This window comes from Balearica regulorum, chromosome 21 (genome assembly GCF_011004875.1).
Source record: "Balearica regulorum gibbericeps isolate bBalReg1 chromosome 21, bBalReg1.pri, whole genome shotgun sequence".
NCBI lineage: Eukaryota > Metazoa > Chordata > Aves > Gruiformes > Gruidae > Balearica > Balearica regulorum.
The window spans coordinates 8,103,691-8,127,796 of NC_046204.1; the positions used below are offsets into that span (position 1 = coordinate 8,103,691).

Here is a 24,106-nt window from a genome sequence, read left to right on the forward strand (position 1 = left end):
GCATGCGCAGCGCTGTGCCGTCACGCCCGGCGACGACTCCCGCGCCGCGAACACAAGGGCGGGGCGGGGCGCGTGCGCCTCCTCGGCGGCCGTTAGCGGCTCTACGCGTGCGCGTTCCCCGCCTCCGTCCCCTGAGGACGCTGAGGGGGCGGCAGCCACCGCCACCGCCCGCGGGCCGTCACCTCAGCCCCGCCGGGCAGGGGCCCCACCGCGGCTGTCAGAACCCTGCGTACCCGGGCGTTCCAGTTACGGAACGTTGCAGCGTCGCATTTTTGCTCCGGTTTCTTGCTTCGACCTTCTCCCGCCGTTTGCAACTCCTCCTCTGCCTGCCTTCGTTTTGCCTCAGCCTCTTATTCTTTACCCCCTTGCCCCTCTCATTAGCCGTGTAATTTACTGCTTGCCTCAGTTACGCTATTTCCATTGCAGAGATCTGGCTGCAAGCTGGAAATTTTCTGCAAAAACAAGTTCTCACTTGCAGGAAGGATCCCTTTCCTGGCGTTCCTTGGCTTTGCTCCTTTTCAGGCAGCTTCTTTACCTGTGCCTCAGCTGCCTGCGGTGAGGATTATCACTGCAAGGCAGAGCAGGGGTGTGACCCACGCTGGTGTTTTCACCACCATTTCAGGTCTTTTACACGGAGAGGTAATGAACAGAAGCTATTCCTGTGTACCTCTTGCTCCATGTTTGTTACTTTATTTTTTTGGCTAGGCTTGTGGGTTGGGTTGGGTTTTTTTCTTCACTTGAATGTACAACTCTTCAATTCCCTTCTCTACCTACTCATACTTTCTTTTCTGCCATACATACGCTTTCTACAAGCTCTGTCCAACTATGCTGCAGAACTTTTCATCTGTAGTCTCTTGCCCTGGCCGCTTTTCATTTGTGTTTTGAAGACTGTACAGGCACTAACACATTTATTTGGGCACCGTGGTACCTTTTATCCCTCCCTGTGCATGGGAAGCCCCTTTCAGAAGCACTTAAACCATTCAAAGCCCTGTGGAGGTGTCTTGTTTCTGCAATAGTGCCTTGACTATTTCTTATCTAAGCTTCTCCCAATTCTTCCCCCCCCCCTTAGGTGGCTGCTACAACAACGTACTACACCCAAGAGCATTGCCTTCCAAAAGCAAGCTGTTGTGACCAAGATCCAACCCTGCTCAGTGTCGTCTTCTCCATTCCAGATTATCTCCGCGACGCTTTGCTTTCATACAGTCCTTTGTCTCCTGCACTGAACAGCCCTGGAAGCGCCTTAGCCAGATGGCTCCACTTTGCTAAACATTCCTGTCTTGCTTGTAAGTGCGAAACGACGACCGTGCAGCTGCAGAAAAATGTGTTCTTTGGCCTTTCTCCCCTTGCGGTGCCTCTCTGGCAGGAGGGGAGGGATTTGGAGGTGGAGGAGAGGGGAGCGAGAGGGAACGTGCTCCATTACTGCCGCCTTTTGAGACACCAAGAAGGAAAAGATGAAATCACCTCAGCCTTTGTACGAAACCCCAGCACCTGCGTTGGCAGAGCCACAGAGCTACACTGAGATGCAAGCAGAGGAGAAAAGCTTTTGTTGTCTCTTTTGCTGTTTTTTTCTCTCAAAATCCACCCCAGAGGGGAGCTGTGGGAGCTATGCATTCCTTAACAACCACACCCCTGCCTGACCAGGGTGGGCTCTTCTGAAAATACCACGTGTGGGGAAGGCAGCTGCACCAAAACCCACTGCTTGATCTCCCCTTCGTCTCATTTTTCGGGCAGGCTGGTGTCATTTGCACCCCCATCCCTGTTCCCTCAGTGCTGCATACAGTGTGTGACAGGAGCCACCTTTCAGTGAGGATAAAATACTCTTAATAATTATTAAACCCGCTTTCAATGCCTTTCCTGCCTTCCTAGGTGCCGTGCCCTAGTAGGATTCCAGCTGGTTTGTGGATATTCTTTTTCCCCCTAAAATCATTCCATTTGATTATCTCTTTCTGCAGCCCTAAAGCTTTCACAAATTTGCCTACAGCTTTGGGGTTTGACTGTACAGTGCAACTAGCAGTTTAAACCAGATCGTTTAGCCACATTGCTGCTGTTCCCAAGGAGTAGCTGTAAAATTTGCATGTCAAGAGATTTACAGTTTCCACCCCGTATCCAAAGCAGTGCCAGGTGTTCTCATTCTTCTGTTAGAAACCAGAAACTTCTTGTACTTCTGGTTTAAATACATCTGTCTGGTCACAGAAACTCCATTCCAGGGGTCACAAACCCCTCTGTTAACTTTCGTACTCTATGCCAACTGATATTTTCCCTAATTTACCAAATTTTTTTACTTAAAGTGAACATTTTTTAAATTATTATTTAATAAGCACTGCCTCTGTGTTGATTAACAGCTACCTGCCACGCATGGTACAAAACACAAGATTATTATTACTTTTTATAATTACCTTTGTGTGCCTTACACATTGAAATCGGCTCCTGCCGATAATGTTCTTGGCCCTGCTGGCTAAGTGAGTGCAGCATCTTGGTCACCAAATTGTGTTTTAATATTGGCCTGCAGCTCCGCACTTCAGCTCTGATTATATTTAGGCCTTGCCTCTGGTGGTGTCACCCCAAGTTTTTGGTGAGTTTTTTCCTTTTTCCATTTTTAACTCAACCTTTGTATTTGTTTTTATAAAGACTCTTATACATTTTTGGCCCACAGTCTGCCTGGCTCAGGGAGAATTTGATCCTTTTTCCACTTCGTCCCTTGTCGAATTGCCAGCAGGCTGGGGAGCTCCTTCATCCTTAAGGCTTCACATTCTGCTGTTGCTTCTTCAGCTTCTTGTGTTTTGCAAAACAAATCAAACATTCCCTGAGAAGCTTCTTATCTTTAGATCTGTTCATCCCTGAATGCGTATCCGAGGGTTTGATGGGATCACTTGAGGACCCTTGCTCTTCTGCCTTGCAGTCTCCCTTCAGCCGGTGGTGTGCCCGGCCATACTGGGCCAGTTCCTGCCGTTTTCACCTTGACCCCGTGGATTTGCACAGGTAGTGGTGCAGAGTATAATTATCCCATAATAATAGTTAGTTAATGTAGGTGTCTCACATCCATAATCACTTTCTACTTGTAGAGCCACACACAGACTTCCAGGGGCTTTTTGCCTGCAGCACACGGACGTATGATGTGATGAAGGACTTACCTGTTACACAGTGGTGTCACCCTTCCCGCAGTCCCACACACAATTCTTGTCTTTACGCTTGAGCTGCTTTTTACCTCTGGATTTTTCCCCCTTTACATCTCCAGTAGAAATACAGACTTTTAGAAGAGATGAGGTGACGTCCTTTAACCACAATTTTCCGCTTTGTTGCTGGTTTACTTTACCAGACACATATCTAATGATCGCCAGAAAAACTTGCAATTCTCTTCCAATTCCTACTTACTTCTTTCCAGCAGCAGATTCTGGCTGTCAGCCCTGTACTCCCTGTAATGCTGTGCAAAAATCACTCCTTTTCTGCTTTCGACTCAAAAATGCATATTCCCTGCCACTTTGTGGCCTTCTAGGCATCCCTTTTGATCTCTTTATTCTTTATCAGCTTCCCAATATTTTTTTCTCCGTACTTTTTCCAGCATCATCCTACATCTCCCAGCTGATCTCTGTTGCTGCCCCTCTAACAGCTACCCTTAAGGCTAACCTGGTTAGGCTTATCTTTTCAAACCATTTCCCCTTTTCCGAGGAGTATTCTGCACACTTTCAAACCCATTTTTATAGCAGTTCCTAGCAAGTGAATAAAAATATGCTTAAATATACCAAAGTTTGTGCCATTCTGGAGCAAATATATGATAGAAATGTACCTGCTGCTGGAGCTGACAAATTTGGAGCAGGAAAATGTAGTGGACTAAGCAGCCTCTGCAGGCTGCCACTTTTCTAGAAACACTCTAATTTGAAAAAGATCCTTATTGCTAATGAGGCAGATGCTATTATCGCTGGGAGACCGGTGGCTGGAAGTTGCGATTTGTTTTCTACAGCACTTTTAGTATGACATTTGTGATTTACTTTACCCAAAACAGGCTATTGGAAATGACAGCTCCCCTAAGCCAAAGAGAGGTTGAAGTCTACCAGCTCAGCATTTCACACTGGGACAACACACCTCTCCCAAAGCCGTGTGTCCTCACAGTTCACGTCTGGCAGCAAGAATTTGCTAAATTCCTCCGTGTTCTGAGCCAAACACTGTTTCAGATTAAAACTGGTAAGCAGCAGGCTGCAGCACAGAGCACACAGCGGCTGCCCCCTTTGCCCGGGCAGGTAATAACTTACTGTCAGTAACAATTCCTGGCTGGGATGTGCTTTTGCAGTTGCAAAAAGCTCATTTTTGGCTGCTGTGCGTGCACCCTACCCCCCTGCGATCGGCAGCACGCCTGGCATGTTCAGCAGCCTGGCTGGACTCCGGCCTCCGCGCTGGTCCTGCAACTGTAAGAGAGCAGCGCCATGCCAGCGAGCCGTGCTGGGAAGACAAAAAACCTTCAGGTTGAGCCGGAACGTAAAGCATTTCTGACGATGGCTCTTGCTTGAAGCATACGGTCAGCTCCAGTGCTGGCTCGCTCATCTCTCTGTGGGAAATCTTCTCAACTGGCTTTTTTTCGAGACGTGTCAATCACAGCCCAGGCTCCTGCTCAAAATATCCACCTTGTGGTGCTGGAGGAGACCAGAAGAATGAGATGTGTTTCCTTGGAGGGTTGGTGAAACACCCTGTTTTGCAGAGAAGGTGTGTGAAATTCCTCGCGTTTGATGATCACGGTGTACGAAGACACCCAAAACTGGGCTGTGCAGCAGGACAAAAGCTGCGCGCTGCGCCCATCACCATAAATTCACACGCTGGTGGTGCCGCGACCCTGTGGAGTGCTGAAGCATCCGAACGCCTGCTCCCTTCTCAGACCAGCTGCTTGTGGTGAAGTACCTGGTTACCCAGCACAACTTGCTCACACACAAACAGGAGGTGGCCGGGACTGACCAATTATTCACGTTGGGCCACCTTCAGTGGCACAGAGCATTTGCACCAGGCGTTATTTCAGACTAGTTTATTCTGCAACACTGAAATGAGAGATTTTTCCCTCATGGGTGAGACCTGAAGGTACCAGCTGCATCTGCTGAGATGATCTTTCCAGCTCCCTCCCAGCTGTTCTCTGCAGTACTGTGATAAAACACTTAACAGTGCTCTGCTCCAATCTTCGCTAATGCTCTGTACCCTGAGTAAAACTCTGCTTCGTGACAGTATCTCCTGTTAAACCTTGCAGGGGGCTGCAAGAGTACAACCAAGCATGCAAGAGCTAGGCTTTACTGTTCTCTCCACTTGCTCGGTAACAGAAAAATTTCCTAACTTAAAGCCTCGATGGCCTTCCCCAAGCCCCCTCTTCCCCCTTCCAATTTGCAACTGCAGCACAACCATCCTTGCAGCTGGGACTGCAACTGCACACCTCAACAAATTCCCCTTTGGAAAGCACTGCACGAAGCGGGAGCTGGTTTTATTTCTGTTGCCTTTTCAGCACAATTTAGCAGCTGGAAACGAAGAGAAACCGGTGCCGCATGGCCAAAGCTTTCCACAGTTCGCGGTCAGGCATCCGTACAGCACCATTTAAATAAGCAGAGAGTTATTGCAGCAAACCACAGTTCCACGATGGTAACCTGCAGGTGGGAAGCACGAGGGTGGACAACTTTTGAGTTCCAATTTCCTCCGATATCAGCAGGGATTTAGTCACACTGCTGGAAGCTGAGTGGGTTAATCAATCTCTTGCTGCGGTTGCTTGCCCATCACTGTGATTTTCCTGCGACGGCTCCTTGCGGGTGGTTATCTATCCACATCGCTGGGCTGGGAGATGGGCAGCCAAGCAAGACCCTCTGGGCTGAAGCCTCCTCATCCCCAGGCTCCATCCTATGGTTGTTGAAGCTCGCATGCAGCCCCCAGGCCACATCAGACCTTTGCTTGGAGTTTTTATCAGCGCATGCTGTCTTGTGCGAGCCTCTGGGTTGGCACCTTATTAAAAGAAAGCGGTGTGCGAAGAGCTCGCGCTCCTGACGCTGCTTGGCTGGAGACGCCACTCAGTTGGCCAAGGATCAGGTAGCAGCAGAGGGCCAACGTCTTCCAAAAAGCAGAAAGGCCAAGCTCTCCCTGCCAGACCGACTGCATAAAGTGAGAGCTCCGAGTGCTTGCCAGCCTAAACACCTCCCGACGGCTTCATCCCCACGTAGCGCATGGCAGCCCTGACCAAATCCTGCCCTGCGGCATCTCACCACCACCACGTACTGACCTGCGGCCAACAGCCAACTCGCCCAGAGGCAGTTCAGTGCCTCAAGGCCAGACGTGTTGGATCTAAGGGCATGAGAGCATTTAGGGAGGGGTGCGATTTTGAGCTTCCTGCCCCCAAAGCTAAACCCTCTTATGTCTGTGAAACATATCAAGTGAGCAGTGCCAGGGGCATGGCTCTAATAGCTTTTCTGCTCTGCAGCAAACGCTTCTGACAAGGCGACCAGCTTCAGGTCCCTTTGTCCGTAAAAAGGACTCGCGCTGGAAGGAAACGCCGCAGGAACGATCACAGCCACCCTTTTGGCAATGAGATGCTGACATCTGCAATTGGTTTTAAGCGTTTTCAGGATGCTCAGCGAGTTAATGGGACTTTATTTAGAGGCCCTGTGTTTCCTTCATCAGAAATAAACAGTCTACAGGGTTGGAACCAAAAGCTCTGTGGGTCGCAGGAACGCAGCAACGACCAGTTTAAGTTACTACTGGCTTAAACCCACCTTGTGCACACTAAAACCCATCTCTGCACAAGAATCCCTTTTCCTGAACCTCTCCTGCCGTATGGTCTCTTTGGCTTTACCAGCTCCTGCACCAGGGAATGCTGATCCCAGGCAAAAGATTTTTCTGCACACCAAGGTCTGCTCCTGGACCCGAGGCTTCTTGAGAAAACAAGGTTAAAAACTGAACACATTAACACATGCAGACAGAGCACAACGTCTGGTACCAGTGCGATTCCCTGACCTCATTGACAGAAATGGCTGATCTATTTCTGAAAACACTTTCCTAGAAAGAAACCAGCCTTAGGCAGACACCTGGCCTCGAAATTTTCCGTTTGACTTCTTCAGGTTTGGGGACAATTTCAGCAATAAACAAGGACGTAAATGATACATCTGCTCCTCCTTGCCCATGCCTTTGATAGTGTGCACAGCCTTAGCACAAGAAGGGTTCCCAGTGGTGGAAATGGCTTCTAATACAGCTCTTTCCTGCTGAGCTACATTAACTCCCCGCCATGTTCACAAGCCTGCCCAGAAAATGTGTTTAAAGGCCTTACAGGACCAAAACTGGGAAGAAAAAAAAACCCCAACACACCCAAACCTTTAGTATTTGCAGCCCTCCCTGCTTAGGCTTTGCTGTAATGTTAGGCAGGAGTAACCACAGCTCACCTCTCCTCACTTACATAAAATGAGGTTCCCATGAATCGCACTCCCATGGGAACCTCTTTTAATTAATTACCCCTTTTCTGTTTCATATATCTCACAGTCTTTTTGTAGTTTAATACCCTTCAGGAGGAGACATGTTGCAAAGGTCCTCTGGGACCCCAGGCTGCATCCTGAGGAGCCCCAACTGCCTGCACACCCGCGCTGATCTAGAAGGCGACTGAAGAGCAACCACACCTTGGTACAGGTGCAGGTAAGCAAGCGGCATGTGGCAAACGGCACAAGGGGAGCAGAGGAAGCAGTTTTGGTCCTTGCGGTGACATTTGTGGGACGCTGCACCTCAAGGTCTTGTGCATAAAATGCTCTCAGCACTCCATGTGAGCTTAACTGATCTAGCTTAAGAAAATGCAAAGCTTTCCATGCTGCAAACCCACCTTTTCAAAGCCTTTGGGTAATTCTGGAAAAAACTCTTAAAACCTTGGAAAAATCCCTTCCTGGCATTTGCAGGACACTAAGAGGGCAAGTTCTCTTCCCTCTGGAACATTTAACATTAAAAGGCTGAAGCAAGGAGGAGAGAGACTTTCTCATCTCTCCTCTACCCACATGCTCACCGTTCCCATGTTCTCCAGCCAACAGTTTTCCAACTCTTTCAGCCAAAAGCTTCAAGCTCCCCAAACAGATTTCCCTGGCCTGACACACTTTGATACACGTGGCTGTTCAAAGGCTCAAGCAATTTCTTCTCTTCCAATTCAAGGCCATCAATAAATAAATCACAGTCCTCGCATGGTACAGCCCTGGCGTCACACGCTCACATTCCCAGCCGGGTCTGACACTGCCCATCCTCCGAGAGGAAATCCATCAGGTACGCACACCAACTTGGCAAATATTTGGCCTCATTTACATACAAACTCGCATCCATTTAATTCACCTATTTAGCTGCTACAAACCATCAACGTACTCGCTCACGTTCTGGCTCAAAAATGACTTTGCCCCCACAGGACCTTCTGCAGAGATTTAACAGACACCTCGAGACCTGCTGCGTGGGGGTTTCCATGCGGACGAGCCTTTCGGAGATCAGCGCCTGTGGCCAAACTGCTGGGCCCAGCTGCGGGGCTGGGAGGGGAAGCAGCTGAGGATGGAGAGTCGCTGGATGTCATACATGCAGATACATACATATGCATATATTAAGGGTGAGAATATTTTTTCCTTTTTTTAACAAAACATCAGAGAAAAGTGTTTTATTGTTACTAAAAAAAAAAAAAAAATACCAACCCCAAACAATGCTCTAGTGTTTTAGGCCATGGATTCTCTAGCTCAGATTCATGGCATGGAACACATGTTCACAGGGAAAGCGTCTCACAGACATCTCCCCTCCAGCCACAACCAGGCACCCTCCTCCCTTCCCCCTGGTGATCAAATAACATCCTTATGCAAGTACAGCAATTGTTTACATGTAAAAGTAAGATTAGGAAAGTATTTAATGTATTTGTAGCCTTTTTTCCCCCCCTGTTTTTGGCTTTTTTTTTTTTTTTTTTTAAAAGAAGTGATTTAGCAGCTGGAAAGAAAAAGACAGCATCATGTGAGCAGCTAGTGCTGCACAGACCACCAGCAAATGCTCCACAGGTTAATCGCGGTCCACGGACCACAGTTCACAAACTACATTTTCGGGCTTCACAAACTTTGCAGACTGTATTATGGTAGATGCTTCTTCACAGTGAGAGCTAGCAGGTCATCTTTGGTTGTTGGAGAGAGACACACAAGAGACTTAACGTACTCAGCAGCAGCTCAGTTTGGAGGACTGCGTGGCATAGGGGCGCGCCTGAGGTCCACGCGCTCCCACCGCACTGTGAAGTGACCGCTGTTAATCTGTACCCGGGCTGCAGACTTCAGACACCGTCACGGGGTGGGCAGGGCCAGGAAGAGCACTGCAGCGCTTGTTCCACCTCTTGACTTGCATAGGGCGCTTGTTTTCACCCGTTATGGGTCTTTGGGTTCCTTAGGCACAGCAAGGCGACCGGCAGATGCGAAGGGCAGCGGCGACAGCAACGGACGCGCAAGCCACAGCGAAGGGCTGTCGGTTCTCCGCTCGAGCAGCTGCAACCTCTGCAGCTACCAGGGTCCCAAGTCCCCAGGATGACGCCACTGATCCAAGTCACACGAGAGACACTGCGGCCAGAAAAACTGAGCTGGGATCGGGCACTGACCGCTCCCGAGGTCATCTCCCAACAACGTGCTGGGAACCAAACGCACCTACACGGTACAGCAGCCCAGCCAGCTGCTCATCGGCCATTAAGTTCTCTCTGCAGAAAAGGTCTCCCAAGCAGCAACCCCCCCTTTTTTTTTTTTTAAAAAAAAAACCAACAATTGCTCTCACCCCTCTTTTTTGGTAGACACACATACATACACACACTATATGTACACAATTTGGAACCGAGGATCCACACAATGAAAAGGAAGCCAGCACCGCTCAGAGATGGTGCACACATTCAGCAGCTGTCAAAGGAGAAGTCGTTTTACTTTCTTTTAAACTTGCAATGTTTGTCTTTATTTTGTTCTTTATATTTTGAAAGTGAAAAGAAATAGTATTGAGTCAATTTCTTTTTTTCTTTTTTTAAATATTTGTTCTATGTATTTACAAGCCTTAAAGTTGCTCTAAAGGTTCTGAAAGTATCACTAGTACTTTTTTCCCCAGGGTAGCACTGTTTTGAATGAGTTATTTTCGGAGCACTCTGGTCCGCAGCGGTTTTCTCAAATGCATTTCCTTCCGTTCCAAGGTTATGTACGTTTTGATTACTATTTTCTTTATAAATTTCTGAAGCAAGCTGAGAGGCAGGCAGAAAAATTCTGATGACAATTAAAAAAAAAAAATTGAACTCTTCCTCATCTAGCTTACCCCAACCCCCTTGAAAGTTTTGTCTATTTATCATGCTTCGAAACAAAACTGAGGTGCATATGAAGGGGAGGGAAATTTATTTCTCTGCTTTTGTTCTATTATACAATTTGTTTACAGAAACTGCAAATTTAAAAATTACACTGGCATTTGCAGTCCTTAAAATAATAAATTAAAAGTTTTCAACTTTTTTTTTTTTGCGCTAAACAGATTTGTTTTGCTTTGTGTTTCTGTAAGTATGAGTCCTTGTTTAAAAAGAACAGAAAAAAAAAAAGATTAAAACAGAAAATATTTTCTATAAATAATACATGTATTTTGGTTTAGTGCTCCCGCCCTCAGGTATGAAGTTTACTTTTTTTTTCCAAGTACCTTTTTCCTCCATGATCACCTTTGTGGTTATCTAGTTTTACCTCTCCCACTCGTGCATGTGTGGGGGAAGGGGGGGGGTCTGCGCGAGAATTGGCCTTGCTGCACTGTGATTGGCGAAGACGTGAAACTTTTTAAAAAAATACTTAAATTGTTTTTGTTTTTTCTTTCTCTGTATTTTAAGTTTTAATTATCCTCCGACTCCTCTTCGGCCTCCCGTAGCCACGTGAAGAATGCTGTGACAGATTTTAGCGCTACTCCCTTCCCGTTCTGCTCCGCCGGGTCCTTGCTGCTTTCCCACTTGTAGAAGGCATCCTCTGATATTACCTCCTCATCATACAGGCAATCAAAAAACATCCGCAACAAATCTGCGATAATGGAATAATGGGAGAGAACAGCTGTTAGTACTGCGCAGTTTAAGTCGGTGGACAAAGACCACGGTTACGGATAAGGGGATTAACGTGACATTAACGAGAGAGATGCAGATACAAGTAAAAGGAAGGTCTGTTATGGAGTTATTGCTTCCTGGCTGGTTACACACAGCTGAGAGGGAAAACAGGTCCCTCTGATGCCGCTGGGTAACACATGATCCGCAGAAAAGGGAAAGCAGCCGTGGGAATGTATTATCTAGAGATTGGCTGGCAAGCAGAATCCACAGCGGCCCATCCTCGTCTTGCTGGACCACACAGCGTGGCAGCCTGGCTCCTCTCCCAACGCCCAATTTTTCGCGGCTCAGCAGGAGGGGTAACGAACGACTAGCGCCTTAAAGCAAAGGATGATCAAGTCGGGGGTTTTTGGGCACCCCGGTTTTGTGCTGCAGATTGTTTCTTTGGCAACTCCCCTGCCTCTTTCCCAGCAACACTTTTCTGCAGCGTCTCTGGGACAAGACTCATCAGTTTTGAGTCCAACTCATTTTATTCCCTCCAAGTCCACAGACATCTGTGGTGCAGCAATGCAGTTACAACGCCTGGTGCTCTCACATGTCCAGGTTATTGTAAAACTCAGCAGATTATTTTTACTGCTCTTTTTTCCCCCCATCTCTTTTTATCAACAGAGGTTCATCCTTCCTTCTACATGGCTGCTTACAGGAGCAACCAAGGGAAGAGCCAACCTCTGGCCAAGTACGTGGGGACCTACGCTGCTCTCAAAGCTGGAATCGGGACAAGCAGAAACCATTGTACGCTGTTTTCTCTCATCTGCTAGATAAAAAGGTAAAACATTGTTTCCACTGTCAGGCAAAGCACATCCTCTTCCAGACCCTATTGCTAGATTTTACTCTCACGGAAACAGCTTTTCCTTAGGCTGTCAGGCTTCAAATCCCCAGGACAAAGGCAACACTTACTAGGAGGCTGATCAAGTTTTACTATTGATGCTTGTAGTGCATAAAGTGCTTGTAGTTCCTTCTCTGTGTCCGAGTCTAGGTACTTGAGTAAGATCGGCACTCTCTGTTTGATAACAGCAGTGTCCACACGGAAGCTAGAAGAGTCCGCTGAGGGGAAGAGAAGAAAAGAGGGTCAGCTTTGGTACATGGCAGCAGAGACGGATCTTTTATTGCCTTTACTTATTCAAATAGAAATCACAGGTACAGGTTAGCATGGAGAGAAAAGAGGATAAGAAACAACAGGAAGTATTTCTGATCAACATCTTTTTCTGGAAGTCTTGATCCTGCCAGTTCCCCAAATTCAACCGGTATCTGCAGCGACCCTGGCCCTAACCAGCCTGCTGACACACACAGAAGAATTCCAACCTTACTTTGCAGCACAAATCATTTCCACAGACAACTGGATGGCCGAAGTGTGTACAATGGCTAGGCCTAAATTCCAGCTATATAGAAGGTTTTTAGGAAAGTGTATGTATTTTTCTTCCTAAAAATACTAAGGCAGAAACAGAATCATAAGCTGCATGTGACAGAGGAAATCAGGAATATATAAAAACACACATTAGAAGTCCATCAGCAACAGGGATAAATTATTCAGCAGCTTTTAAGTAGATCATGCCACACAATTAAGTAGTATTTTGAAAACAAAAGGGAAAACCCCTCAATTAGAGGCAAGGCCAACACCTAAAACAGAACAAGATATTCTTGATACTCATCAGGGAACCCTCACACATTTGTCATCAAATCCTGTGTCATTTCACCATTAACACTAGGTGGCATCAGAAAGGTTCCGTTCTCAGGGAGAAGAAAGGAGCTGGGCTTTCCCCTCCCAGCAAGATGAAGTTCAGACCATTCTCTCCACCAAGTGTGACTCCTAAGCTAAGAGCAGAACCGGGTGCTTTACAAGCGCATTTTTTTGCCTTGCCAGATGCCAACAGTAAAGTTAAAGAAAACAAAGTGAACTGACCAGATGTTTCTGGCTGCAGCGCTTTATTCAAGCCCCCCTGAGGGGCCGAGGCTCAGATGTCTGACTCGGGAACCCACCCTTTCCTCCATTTCCAGCCGACTGCTGTACACTCAAGTAATCCACAGAAACCGTCTTTCCAAAATTGCAATTTTTGACATAAAACTATGAACAAGTCACAGACGCAGGCTGGATTCTCTTCTGCAACCCACGCTTCCAACTCGCACGTGGCAATCGGTGATGGTAGAGCGCCCACGCGTACTTGCTGACACAGGAGTGGAAATGCTAATTATCTTAATAACGTCTAGCACATTTCCACCTTCACTAGAAAAAAAAAATCAATGAACAATCTGGCATTACTCAGAGTCGTCTGCTCACTCAAGGTCACCAGGACACGACAGAGCCTCGAGAACACCACAACCGGCAAAGCGCCTGGCTGTCGCAGGGGGATCGGACTAGAATGCAATATAGCGCAAAAGTCTTAGTGTGCGATAAAAAACAGCCTCAGGGGGAGGGAAAAGTGATATAAACCTGAAAAATATAAAATAATTCTTTGTGCATTTGGGTCGTATGGTGTTTACATTGCAAGTTACTCACCTATAATAGCTGCTTTACAAACTGCTGTCATTAAAGCTCTAAGGAATGTAGGTGAACTCATCTGGCTTTCATCTAGATTAGCCTGAAATCAAGAGTAAATGGACCAGTTAAAAACACGCCGCTGCATGACAGGAACCATTTCCAAACTCCTCTGCTGCATTTGGCAGCAAGTTCAAGTTCACCAAAAGCTGCTACAGTAGCAATCCAGTTCACCCCTCCGCATAAAAAAAACCCCCATTCACTTCTTGAAACTAGCTCAGGTATGTCAACATGCAACAACAGTTCTCATACAATCGACGCACCATGTAACTACTCCCACAACTAGTCATTTGTCTCGAGACACAAACCCAACCAATAACACTTGGCTTTTGCAATGCCCTTATACATTTTTTCTAAGAGTTTTAGGCTTTTTCAACAAATTTTACAGCATGCTCTTTGGGTGGAGATTTGTTTGCTTTGTAGAAGAAATTCAGAGAATGGCTCTGTAACTAGTCCAAGACTACAAAGAGCTTGTGCGTGTCCCCGGATTCTCAGTGCTGGTTTCAGTCCACTCTCAACTTCTCTGACGGCAGTAGAAAAATGACATTTCTAACATATGGCTCTGGCAATAGAAATAACGGAATTAAAGCTGACCAAGATTTAACTGTAAGCACAGATCTAAATGAATCAGGTTGGGTATAATTTCAGACACTAGATTAAATATCTGGCTTAAAGGATGCAGCCAGCGACAGAGGGCAAAAGATCAGTGGGTTGATGGGCCTCTTTTTTTTTTTTCTTTCTTTTTTCCTTTTTCTTTATTTTCTTTTACAGTTACTGCTCCAACGCACTGGGAAAGGTACACATGCCCTTGGTGACCACCCAGGACGTTTTTGCAGTACGGCAAGGGGACTTTGGTAGGTCATTTTGCAAAAAAGTGTAAGAAGTAGCCAGAAGTAGTGTTTTCAGAGTCAAAAAGGCTACAGTATTTAAAAGGCAGTTACACAGTTGTACATTAATATGGCTAAAATTCTTTCTTCCTAAAGCTTACTATGAAATAACTGACTAATTACATACAGATTTTAATTCTTTGGAAGTGCTGATTGCACAGACCTAATCATCTTTGTGCCCTATGCCTAGAGAGGAGCCTGCAGAGATGCTCCTTTAGATGAGAAAATATTTATGAGAGCAGTTAATGAACTGTGTGCAGGGAGGGTGAAAACAGTCTTTGTACCTCTACCCAGTCAAAGATTTGTTCATCATTCGCCTTGTCCTCAACAATGAGTTTTTCTAGCTGCTTGTTCAGCTCTTCCGCAGAGAGTTCTTTCTCTGAAAGTGCTTCTGAGGAACTGGAACAGTCGGACTCCGTGAAGTCCAACTTCTGCAACATCAGAAGTGATGATGAGAATTAGTTAAAGATACTTTCCTATGCTGAATTATACTAAATTGAGGCAGCAAGCTACACTTCATTCTGCTTTCTGGCTTCTTTCAGTTGCTAAGTTATCATTACAATGATTTATATACTTTCTCTGTTCCAAAGATTATGAAGCATTTTACAAACACATGGGATCTACGTTATCCAGCAAAGACATCTCAGAGCAGCTCCAGCCCTGCATGCACAAAATAAAGTCCATGTTGCTCAACGATGGGGAGCTGGAATGCAATTACCAGAGCTGGCATTTGTGCAAAGGAATTGCAGCTAACGCCCCAATTCATTGCAAAATGTGACACAGGATCTGCAGTCCCCTCACCAAGCCCCAGGCCTTGGTAATCCATTTCATTTCCTGCAGCGCACCGCTTCTGAAGCGCTAAAACAGGGCAGTGGCTCACTTGGAGCTCCAAAGGGAGACCTCCAGCTTCTTCCTTGGAGCACCACCAGCAAGAGCTGCCAGGTGCCCTCCCTCAGCCTGGCTCCTCGCAGTTATGAAACTCTCTGGGATGATAATGCAAGGCGAGATGAGTGAATAATTTCTGCCATTTATTCTGGCCCTCCTGCAGATGGTGTGTCTTTGCTGCAAAACTCATTCTTGAGTTCGTTCCCCCCCCAGCTGGAGCAAGAGATCTCCTAGAGGAAGCCAGCTGACGGGAGATGCGTGCCTGGGGTCAGAGGGGACAAGCCCGTCCTCCTGGCGTTTCAGAAAGGAGGTGCTGAAATAACCTAACCCCAGCTTGGTGAGGGAGGCACTTCTCCTCACATCCTGTACCAACTATATGTTAAGAATGGGATGGAAGAAGATGAACAAATGGGATGTGGAGCTAAAAGTCAGCGTGCCAATATTGTTAAGCAGATGCTCTGAACTCACTTGTTCCATGAGAAAGGTATGTACATCCTCCCCTTCGGGTAAGTAGTCCTTCCAACTGAGGCCAGTCTCCCTCCATAAGGCTCCCACTTTCTTATGGCTCTAAAACACAAAGAGTTTGTTCATGTTAAAGACTTCACAGATGAGCAAGGGAGCTTACACAAGCCGGAGTGGTGCAGCTGTGTCAGGAGAAATAAAGAACCGTTCAGCCACCAAACAAGATGCCTAGCAATGAAGTGAAAAGGTCTTGGAAATCCCGTGCAAGAGAAATCATATCGCAATCCTGCCACAGGTAGACGCATCTTGTCAAGTGGTCAAACGCCACGGTGATGGGTAAGAAACAAGGCATAACGTGACACGTGGGGTTTGCAACAACTGCAGCCAGAGATTACCTATGAAAAGTGACACATCTGAACAAGGCAGTTTCCCACAGCCGTGACACAGAGCTGGCAGTTAATGACTTCGATTCCTCTCCTGACTCTGTCATGAACTTACTCCGTGACTCACTCTCCCTCTGCCTTGACACTAAGGTGTGAGCAAATTAGCTGCTTTCAGAAAATAATTGTTTACACGGCTGTTTTCTGTGCAGAGATCAAACCTCAATTTCAGGTACGTAATACCAAGTTCACTCTTCAATTCCTAGAATTCACTGCAAACCTTGAGAAAAGCACCTCTGCAGCACAACAGCAGTTCAACCTTCTGCATCCCCTAATGTCACGCTGACCTTTTGGTATCCTGCCTAAGATGGTGTATTTGCGATTCTGACAAGAATAAAAATACTAGTAACGACCAGCTCTCTTCACCCAAATACTCTGCAAAAACTTTTACCTTATAGCACCTGCACAAGAGAGATCGCTGCGCAGCCTAAATTAAGCTCTGACAAATGCAGCCTGATTTTCAGTTTACAAAGCACATTACAATTTTAAGTTTACAATGCAGATTGTTACGAGCTAATTATGCATAGTTCCTGCAACGGTTCATCAGGATCTGAATTAAATGACTGATATTACATTGAAATACCCGAGTCCAAGTATCAGCCTGGACGAGGTCGAATCAGAAAGCTGTGGCAGAAACAGAAACCCGAGTTTGTGCTTCAACCCCCAGAGCACAGCAGCTCTTCTTTCACAGAACAGAAAAACAAATGGAAGTTGACTGCCCAAACAAGCATAATGCTAAAATAAATAAAAAGTCACTATTTGCACTGCTAGACTGAAATGCTCCTGGAACAATCGACCTTATTTGAATGCATGCTTTAAAACAAACAAACAAAAGAAAAAAAAAAAAAGGCAAGTGAGGGATTTTACAGGGTTGAAAATAGACACTATCCAAAGTGCGGTATTTAGCTGGATTTAAAAAAAAAAAAAAAAAAGAGACAAAAAATGGAGACAGAGTTATAGGGAAACCACCAAACTGTTTGGACACACGACTGTGACACGTGTAAGAGAGCTCTAGAAGTTACAGGGTGAAAAGGTGTCACTACCCCTAGTGATGGGTGAATCTTAAGAGTTGGCAGGTTTAGTTTGGATAAGCACCCAGAAGTCTGAGAGGCCGTCTGAAGCTTATCCGAACCCTCAGAACCTCCCCGGTCTGCAAGAACAGCTCTCTCGCAAGATTTCCGGCACTTGCTGCTTCTGGTCAGCCCAGAAATACCTTGAGAATGTCCCTCTTGCAGTATTTCAGCACTCTAGCTTCTGGAAGAAGCCAGGTGCAAAGGTACCTGCAAAAGGGAAAAGTGGTGAGAGAAAAAAAAAAATATAAAAAGTTAACTTTCTGGAACCTTGTTAAGGCTTGGTTTGAAACTGGGGATGAAGAGGCAGGTTTCCTAGGTTATCTGGACTGGCTGGCCCATCCCTAAATATTTTCACGTGGGAAATGTGTAGGCTTCATGCATAAACACGTACTCGCTGCATCCAGCTCCTACCTATGAACAGTACACCTGGACACTTACCATTTGTTTGCATAGAAGGTGCAAGATTTCAGCAAGCAAGACGCCGGCTCTTCCCACAGGAAGTAAAGGTTTGCTAAATTCTCTAGAATGAAAGAAAACCAGGTATTTTTACTTATAATTTCAATTGTCAGAAGAAGGTTTTATCTTCATAAAACAGTGCCCCACGCCTGGAATTCAAGGCAAGGGGTAGTGATCAAACCGAGGCAGGAATAAAGGATTTGATCTAGTTAGCACTGCCAATAAAACAAGCTTCAGTGATGCGGCGTACTTGCCACAACAGGGCTAATGGCAAAGAGTTTGTTTTTATGTAATGTCAAATCCACTCACGTTTGTGGGACACTGCATTCAGATAGCAGGACCCTTTTTGGGGAAAAGGCTATTATTTCCTTAATATACTACCTACAGGAAAAGAGAACCATTCAATTGGCTTCTAGTTATCTCCAAATACATAAGGGCACGTATAAAATACAGAAACTCTGGTCCTCACTGTGCTCTCAAATGACTCTCTACAACACTGGGGTATTTTTTTAGCTTAGCTGAAACAAAGAGGATTGAAGTAGATTTATGGATAAAACTTCCACCCCTGAATGGTGACTACAGAGCAAGAAGCTCCCTTCCCACCACAGCTTTCAGTCTGGTGCGAGCCCCGAACGGTGGCAGCAACCCTTTCATCAACTCCTACGAGAAGGTGAGCCTCTAATACTATTTGTCTTTTATCTACTGATGGGAATCACGCTGTGAAAATACTATTGCAAAGCCAAGCAGACAGCCCATCCGACGCTGGAAAAATCCAAGTGTTGCTTACTGTATAAGTTCTCTCATAGAGATTCCTCCTTCTTTTAACATGGGGGTCACCAACTCAGCTAGGTACAACCAAATATGGGGTATATCTATGGCCATATCGTCCGCCATCTCCAAGGTATCTGAAAAACTTCAGAAAAAAAGAAAAGAAAAAAGTCAAGCATTAAATATAATTTAATTTGAGACTGTGATTTGTGCAAATCTGCACTTTAAAAATCCTTTGTGACAAAAGAGAGAAGGGAGAGGGAATCACAAACGTAACAACCCCCCCCCAAATATTGCTATCCTATGCTTTCAGTGCTTCAAAACTGCCGGGAGTGAATTTCTTGATCGGATAACATGGAGAGTATGTGGAAAAGGCATCACCTTCCATAAAACCAGCAGATACAGCCAGGAAAGCTCCATTTACAATAATTCTATCCCAGTAACAAGTCCTTTGTTAACTAGTAAAACCTGTAAAACTAAAAAGCATTTTTGTCTATAAATACAAAACATCTAATAAATGGAGACTTCTTAAAAATATCCCAACATTTACAGAAGGGGCATTACTAATAACTAAGTCCAAATGTAAGGTAATCAGCAAAACGTCTGTAAGTATGTAAAGCAGCACCAGAAAAAAAAGTTCAATATGCCAGGGAGAGGCTTCCCTCCAGAACAGAAACAAAATCGTTCCCCAGCTCTGGCTATGGTTTCCAGAATCACTCAGAACTCTTCTTTCCGATAAAAGCCTTGTAGGTGGCTTCAATTCCCAAGCCTGGTACAAGACGATCACTGTTCTGGCTCTCCTACCAGTTTCCATCATGATTCATTTTTCCCTCAAACCCTTGAAAATTCTGGGGTCGAGTTTAGTGACTGTAAATGCACATTTTCTCTTGTGCTTCAAACCCAGAAACCGTCTCCTTTGCTTTGTTCTTTACATCCTCTGCTACTAATTCCACCTGGGTTTGCCCAAGCGTTTCTGCCAGAAACTGGTTTCCTGTTGTGTCTCTCTCCAGACTTGCGCTGTGACCACTACTCATCCCATAACCCCTAATTACACGGTAATTTGTCTTGCGTGAGTAAGTATAGTAGGTTTGGGTGTTCTTCTCATGTGCCCGCTGAACACCACTTGCTCTTTCATCATCTCCAGGAGCTGTTTCAATTTGTTTATGCCACATTCAGACCGCACGTCCCGCTATTTCATCAAGATCCTACTTATTTGGCATCACAGCCACTTAGCCACACTCCAGGAAACACAAGAATGGCTTTAATCGCAATCTGTTATGGAAATGTATCACTTCAAACGAGTCGTTTTGACCATCAGTGACTGTGTGGCCACAGACAAGTGTACTCCCTGTGGTTATATATATATTTTTTTTTTAACTGCTGTTCCGTACAGTTTTGAACTCAGGCTGCCTAAACTTTTCCTGGGAGCCACTGGATTGCATCACGGTGAAATTCCCTGCCAGACCCGGGAGCAGGGAGATCACCATCGGAGCGGTCAGCGGTACCATGTGAGACACGATTCAAATAAAAGTAGCAAGATGGGGCTAAATACCCAGAAACTCAGCATCCAAAAGCATTATTTCATCTGCCCATTTGCTGGCTGCTTTTCCCAGTTATCCTTGTTTTTATCATCCTGCTCTAAGCCCCAGTGAGGACTGGGTGGTGCCAGGATCTCCGTAACACGGATCCTTTTATGACTGGACACCAGCTCAAATCCAGGCTGGAAACACAAAACTCAGCGAGCAGGAATGAACCAGCGGTCGAAACTCAGATCTGTTGAGGAAGGTCTAACCCGTCTGATACCACATCTGGTGCAGATTCTCCTTCTCAGCTCCTCGAGGACACGTCTACTCCTTAAAGTCGAGTTGTCCTGAGAAATTACATCATACGGACAAAGCCTGAGTTACCAGTGGGAGAGTGGCCGCGGCTTTGTGGATACTCAGGACTTCAGAGGTTACAGCTTCCAGGCATTAATGTCACGTGAAGATTTTGGTCTTCCTCCTCCTCTTTTAATCGTATTCAGCGATTTGCCAAAAGGCAAACATTGACACATGCATCACAAACCAGAAATCTAAACATGCACCTTTAAATATACATCTACATATTTGCTTAGAAATAAATACTTTATATAAATACGAAAATATTTACATTCACTAAAGCATCTGAAATACTTAACAATATATTACAATAATTATATTACTGATGAATACACCCAGGTGGAAATGATCCTTCAAAAAGGATTGCGTGGAGAAGGCAGGATACCAAAGCAAGGTGGGAAATCATTCCAACACAGTGTTCATCTGCACTGAATGCTCAAGAAAAACACCCATTTCTATGCGCAGAATACAAACCCCTTGAAGAAATCCTGCTTGCTCAGCTTTCCCGACTGCACCAACTGATGTAATAACTGGCCCATGTGATCCCTGGTGATCTGACTCCTCTCGAGCGTCGACTCCACTCCCACTCGCACGAAAACAGGCAGCAGGTTCTGGGCGCTCAGCTCCTCCACGCACTGCATTGCTTCCTGTTCGAACGACACACAGGATCATTCGTCTGAGCTGAAAACGTCAAAAACCTGGGCAGAAGAATTTTTCCTGCTAGAACACAGGAGTTTGGGTTTTTTGGAAGTATTCAGTGAAGCTGCCTGGCAAAGGTGCTGAATTAGGCTGCGGAACCTCATCACAAATCACCACTGAGATGGCAACTGAATCGTAATAATAAAAAAAAAATACATAAAATATAAGAATTTATACCACGCAGGCAACAATTTTTAAAATACATGATCACGCTCCTGGGTACAGTTCGGCTGCTCAGTGAAAGGACAGGAATTGTCTTCTGGATGCCACCAAAACGCCTATTATTTCATCAAACATCAAGCCAAGGCAAAAGGAGGACACTCAGATTCATTGCTGATCTGATCTGGCACAGAAATGCCTCTGTTACAAACCCACACCATAGAAAGAAGCAGAAAATAGGTGGGGAGCATTTGGAGGAAAATTTCCCATTTCTAAAGCTTCTACTTTCTGGCACGTGCATTTTGTAACCCGAGAAAAATAAAACTCTTAAACAGAGACTTTCAGAGAAGTGCTCGGTGTCACACTTCAAAAACCTCCACTGTCATCAGCAAAGATCTTCCACTGACCTCCTAGGCCTAGCCCAACAGATCTCAGCAGGCTTCCTACCTAAAGGTATTTGCTCTCTGTCCTCGGTTATGCCTTTAGTTATCAAGAACTGGCAGCCCCAGATGCATTTCTGCAGGCCCTGAACGGCTGGTTTTTTCCGCAGGTCACAAGCCTGGCGGTCCCAGGCCGCGGGTTCGGGTCAGAGCTTTTCTGTCAGACATGTCCAACGCATCCCAGTGTCTCCAGGACAGACAGGTGAACGTGCCGCTGGTTGACCCCGGGGTCACTAGACATACAGCTCAACAGTTTTAATTTACAGTCAGGTTAAATCCTGAAGACTAAACTCACAAGAAATGGCCATTCCGCTGTGATATATTACATTAACGCATGGCCTTATTAATGTGCGTGTAAGCTGAATTCATCAGAAGCTTTGTTCCATCCTGCATTTCAGAGCACTGAGAATTTACAATTATCAAATAACTCCCTAACACAAACGATTATCAAATAACTCCCTAACACAAACGAGCTGCCTCAAGCTAATGTACTTTTTTAACCAGAGGTGCACTTGTCTAACACAATTCAACTCTTATTTCCATCCAGCCATAAAAAATGTCCTTGTATTTGCAAGCACGGAAACTGAAGCGGCCCAAAGCCCCAGACATCCAGGGATTGGACTTTGAAGTCTGCTGCAAAAAGAAAAAGGACCGGAGACGACTTTGTAACCAGCCCCGCCGTCCCCAACTCCCCCTGCTGAGATCTGCCAGGCCAGCAAGCTGGGGGACATCTCAAATCAAAGTGTACTTTTTTTTTTCCCCCCTCTCCAAACCAGGGTTTAATAATTCCTCCTGATAACTAGATGTGAACCCAAAACAATCCATCATAAGAATATTCCTCTTTCCGATTTTAATTGGAAGCCCAATGAAGTGCAAATGCAGCAACTCTTTTAGGGTGCCAAACCAGGAACTCCCTAGCGCTGCCACTGCAAACTTGGCAGGTTTTTTAAATTTATTTCAGCAAAAGATCAAACCAATCAGCTTTGCAGCCAATGTAACGCTTCTTGCAAACTCCCTGGACAAGCTAAAAATCCATTTACAAGGGAAACAAAATTTCAACCTTTAACTAGGAAGCGATGACAGCTGCTCAGTAATTTTCAATGTTTATTAAAAATACTCTGGAGTGGTTTGTTCAATATTTAGTATTGCTTTATCTGCCTCCAGATCAGAACAGCACATGCTTCGATAACTGAATGAAAACGTCAGTTTATTTTCCCACTAGCTTTTCTGCTTCCAAAATTGCTGTTATTATGGAGCTGCTCAGTGATTCATGACAGATATGCATACATCTCGCTGCTTCAAACACACAAGCTGGTCTATTTTTCCTAGTACTAGCAGGGCAGAAAACAAGTTCGGGAGACAATTCTCCTAAAAATGCTCACGGAGCTGCTGCGGCCTGAATTTTGACAGCCCCCTCTGCTTCTGTTATCTCTGTGCGAGCTGGGTGCGTACAAAGATTGTTCCTGGAGAGATACAGACCCACAGACCTTTCTGCTAAGTGCGGTTTTCATTTTCCTTACCTTAAAATCGTTAATATGCAAGAACTCATCAATGATAGATTTGCATTTTCTCTCTATTTCCTCTTCTGATAGCGAAGGCTTTTCTTGCGCTGGAGCTGGGGGAGCTTCTGGCTTGGCTGGTAGAAATATAAGAAAAAAACCCCACATGTGGAAAAGGACAATCAGCATCACTTTCAGAGATGACAGTCTCAAACTAGAAGTCAAGGGAGCAGAGTGTGTTCCCTGTCCCATCTTTCTTGGCTACATTTCCCCCTGTACGAACTCCCCATATTTCTGTAAATCAGCCTTCTCACAAACACGGTTGGTGGCGACACAGGATGCAACACCTTCAAAGCACTCTATCAACATTAAATAATTAACCTTTGAGCTGTTACAGCATGCTGCAAATTTAAAACACGCTGACCGTGATGGGCAGCAACCCAAAGCAATCACACCCCCAAAACCTTCGTCCCCATCAAGTCCTTTACAAAGCCCCAAAGCTTCAAGACGAGCGTGTGCTGTGTCGTGGCAGTCGAGACGTATTCCTCGCTGTAGCAGTTTCTAGATGTTTCCCAGGGAAGAAGCAAAACTCTGTACTTATCATAAAGGTTCTGCCCACAGGGAACATTGCCCTGAGCATACTTTCTCACTAACAAATCACCTGGATTTGCTGGCAGGAGCAAAAAGCGGGAGCTGCAGCACTGGCAAGGTGACAGGCCACCCCAGTGGGTGCTAACACCATGCCGCACCGAGACTGGCGTGGAACGAGGGCTGGCAACAATGCAGCACTAAAAAAATACCGGGCACATCTGTCCCAGAACCAAATCCCTGCTCTGGCCCTGGGA

The 24,106-nt window shown here is 45.7% G+C and overlaps 1 protein-coding gene and 1 long non-coding RNA gene across 17 annotated transcripts in view; one reads left to right on the forward strand and one right to left on the reverse strand.

Annotated features, from left to right (window-relative positions):
* The first annotated feature begins 176 nt into the window (after positions 1–176).
* On the forward strand, positions 177–8,555 carry LOC142604753 (uncharacterized). The gene is made up of 4 exons (XR_012838590.1): positions 177–639; positions 1,070–1,283; positions 7,512–7,635; positions 8,381–8,555. It is a non-coding gene; the product is annotated as an uncharacterized LOC142604753 (long non-coding RNA).
* Positions 8,556–9,736: 1,181 nt separating this feature from the next.
* EIF4G3 (eukaryotic translation initiation factor 4 gamma 3) overlaps positions 9,737–24,106 on the reverse strand; it is a 140,894-nt gene continuing 126,524 nt past the window's right edge. For all 16 annotated transcript variants that reach the window (XM_075773376.1, XM_075773372.1, XM_075773373.1 and 13 more), the window contains 9 exons: positions 23,283–23,398; positions 20,939–21,111; positions 18,607–18,732; positions 17,802–17,883; positions 15,857–15,955; positions 14,788–14,934; positions 13,578–13,659; positions 11,981–12,127; positions 9,737–11,006 (listed from right to left, as the gene is read on the reverse strand). In XM_075773376.1, coding sequence (XP_075629491.1) covers positions 10,825–11,006; positions 11,981–12,127; positions 13,578–13,659; positions 14,788–14,934; positions 15,857–15,955; positions 17,802–17,883; positions 18,607–18,732; positions 20,939–21,111; positions 23,283–23,398 — 1,154 coding nt within the window. In that variant the 3' untranslated portion in view covers positions 9,737–10,824. The remainder of the gene's footprint in view (positions 11,007–11,980; positions 12,128–13,577; positions 13,660–14,787; positions 14,935–15,856; positions 15,956–17,801; positions 17,884–18,606; positions 18,733–20,938; positions 21,112–23,282; positions 23,399–24,106) is intronic.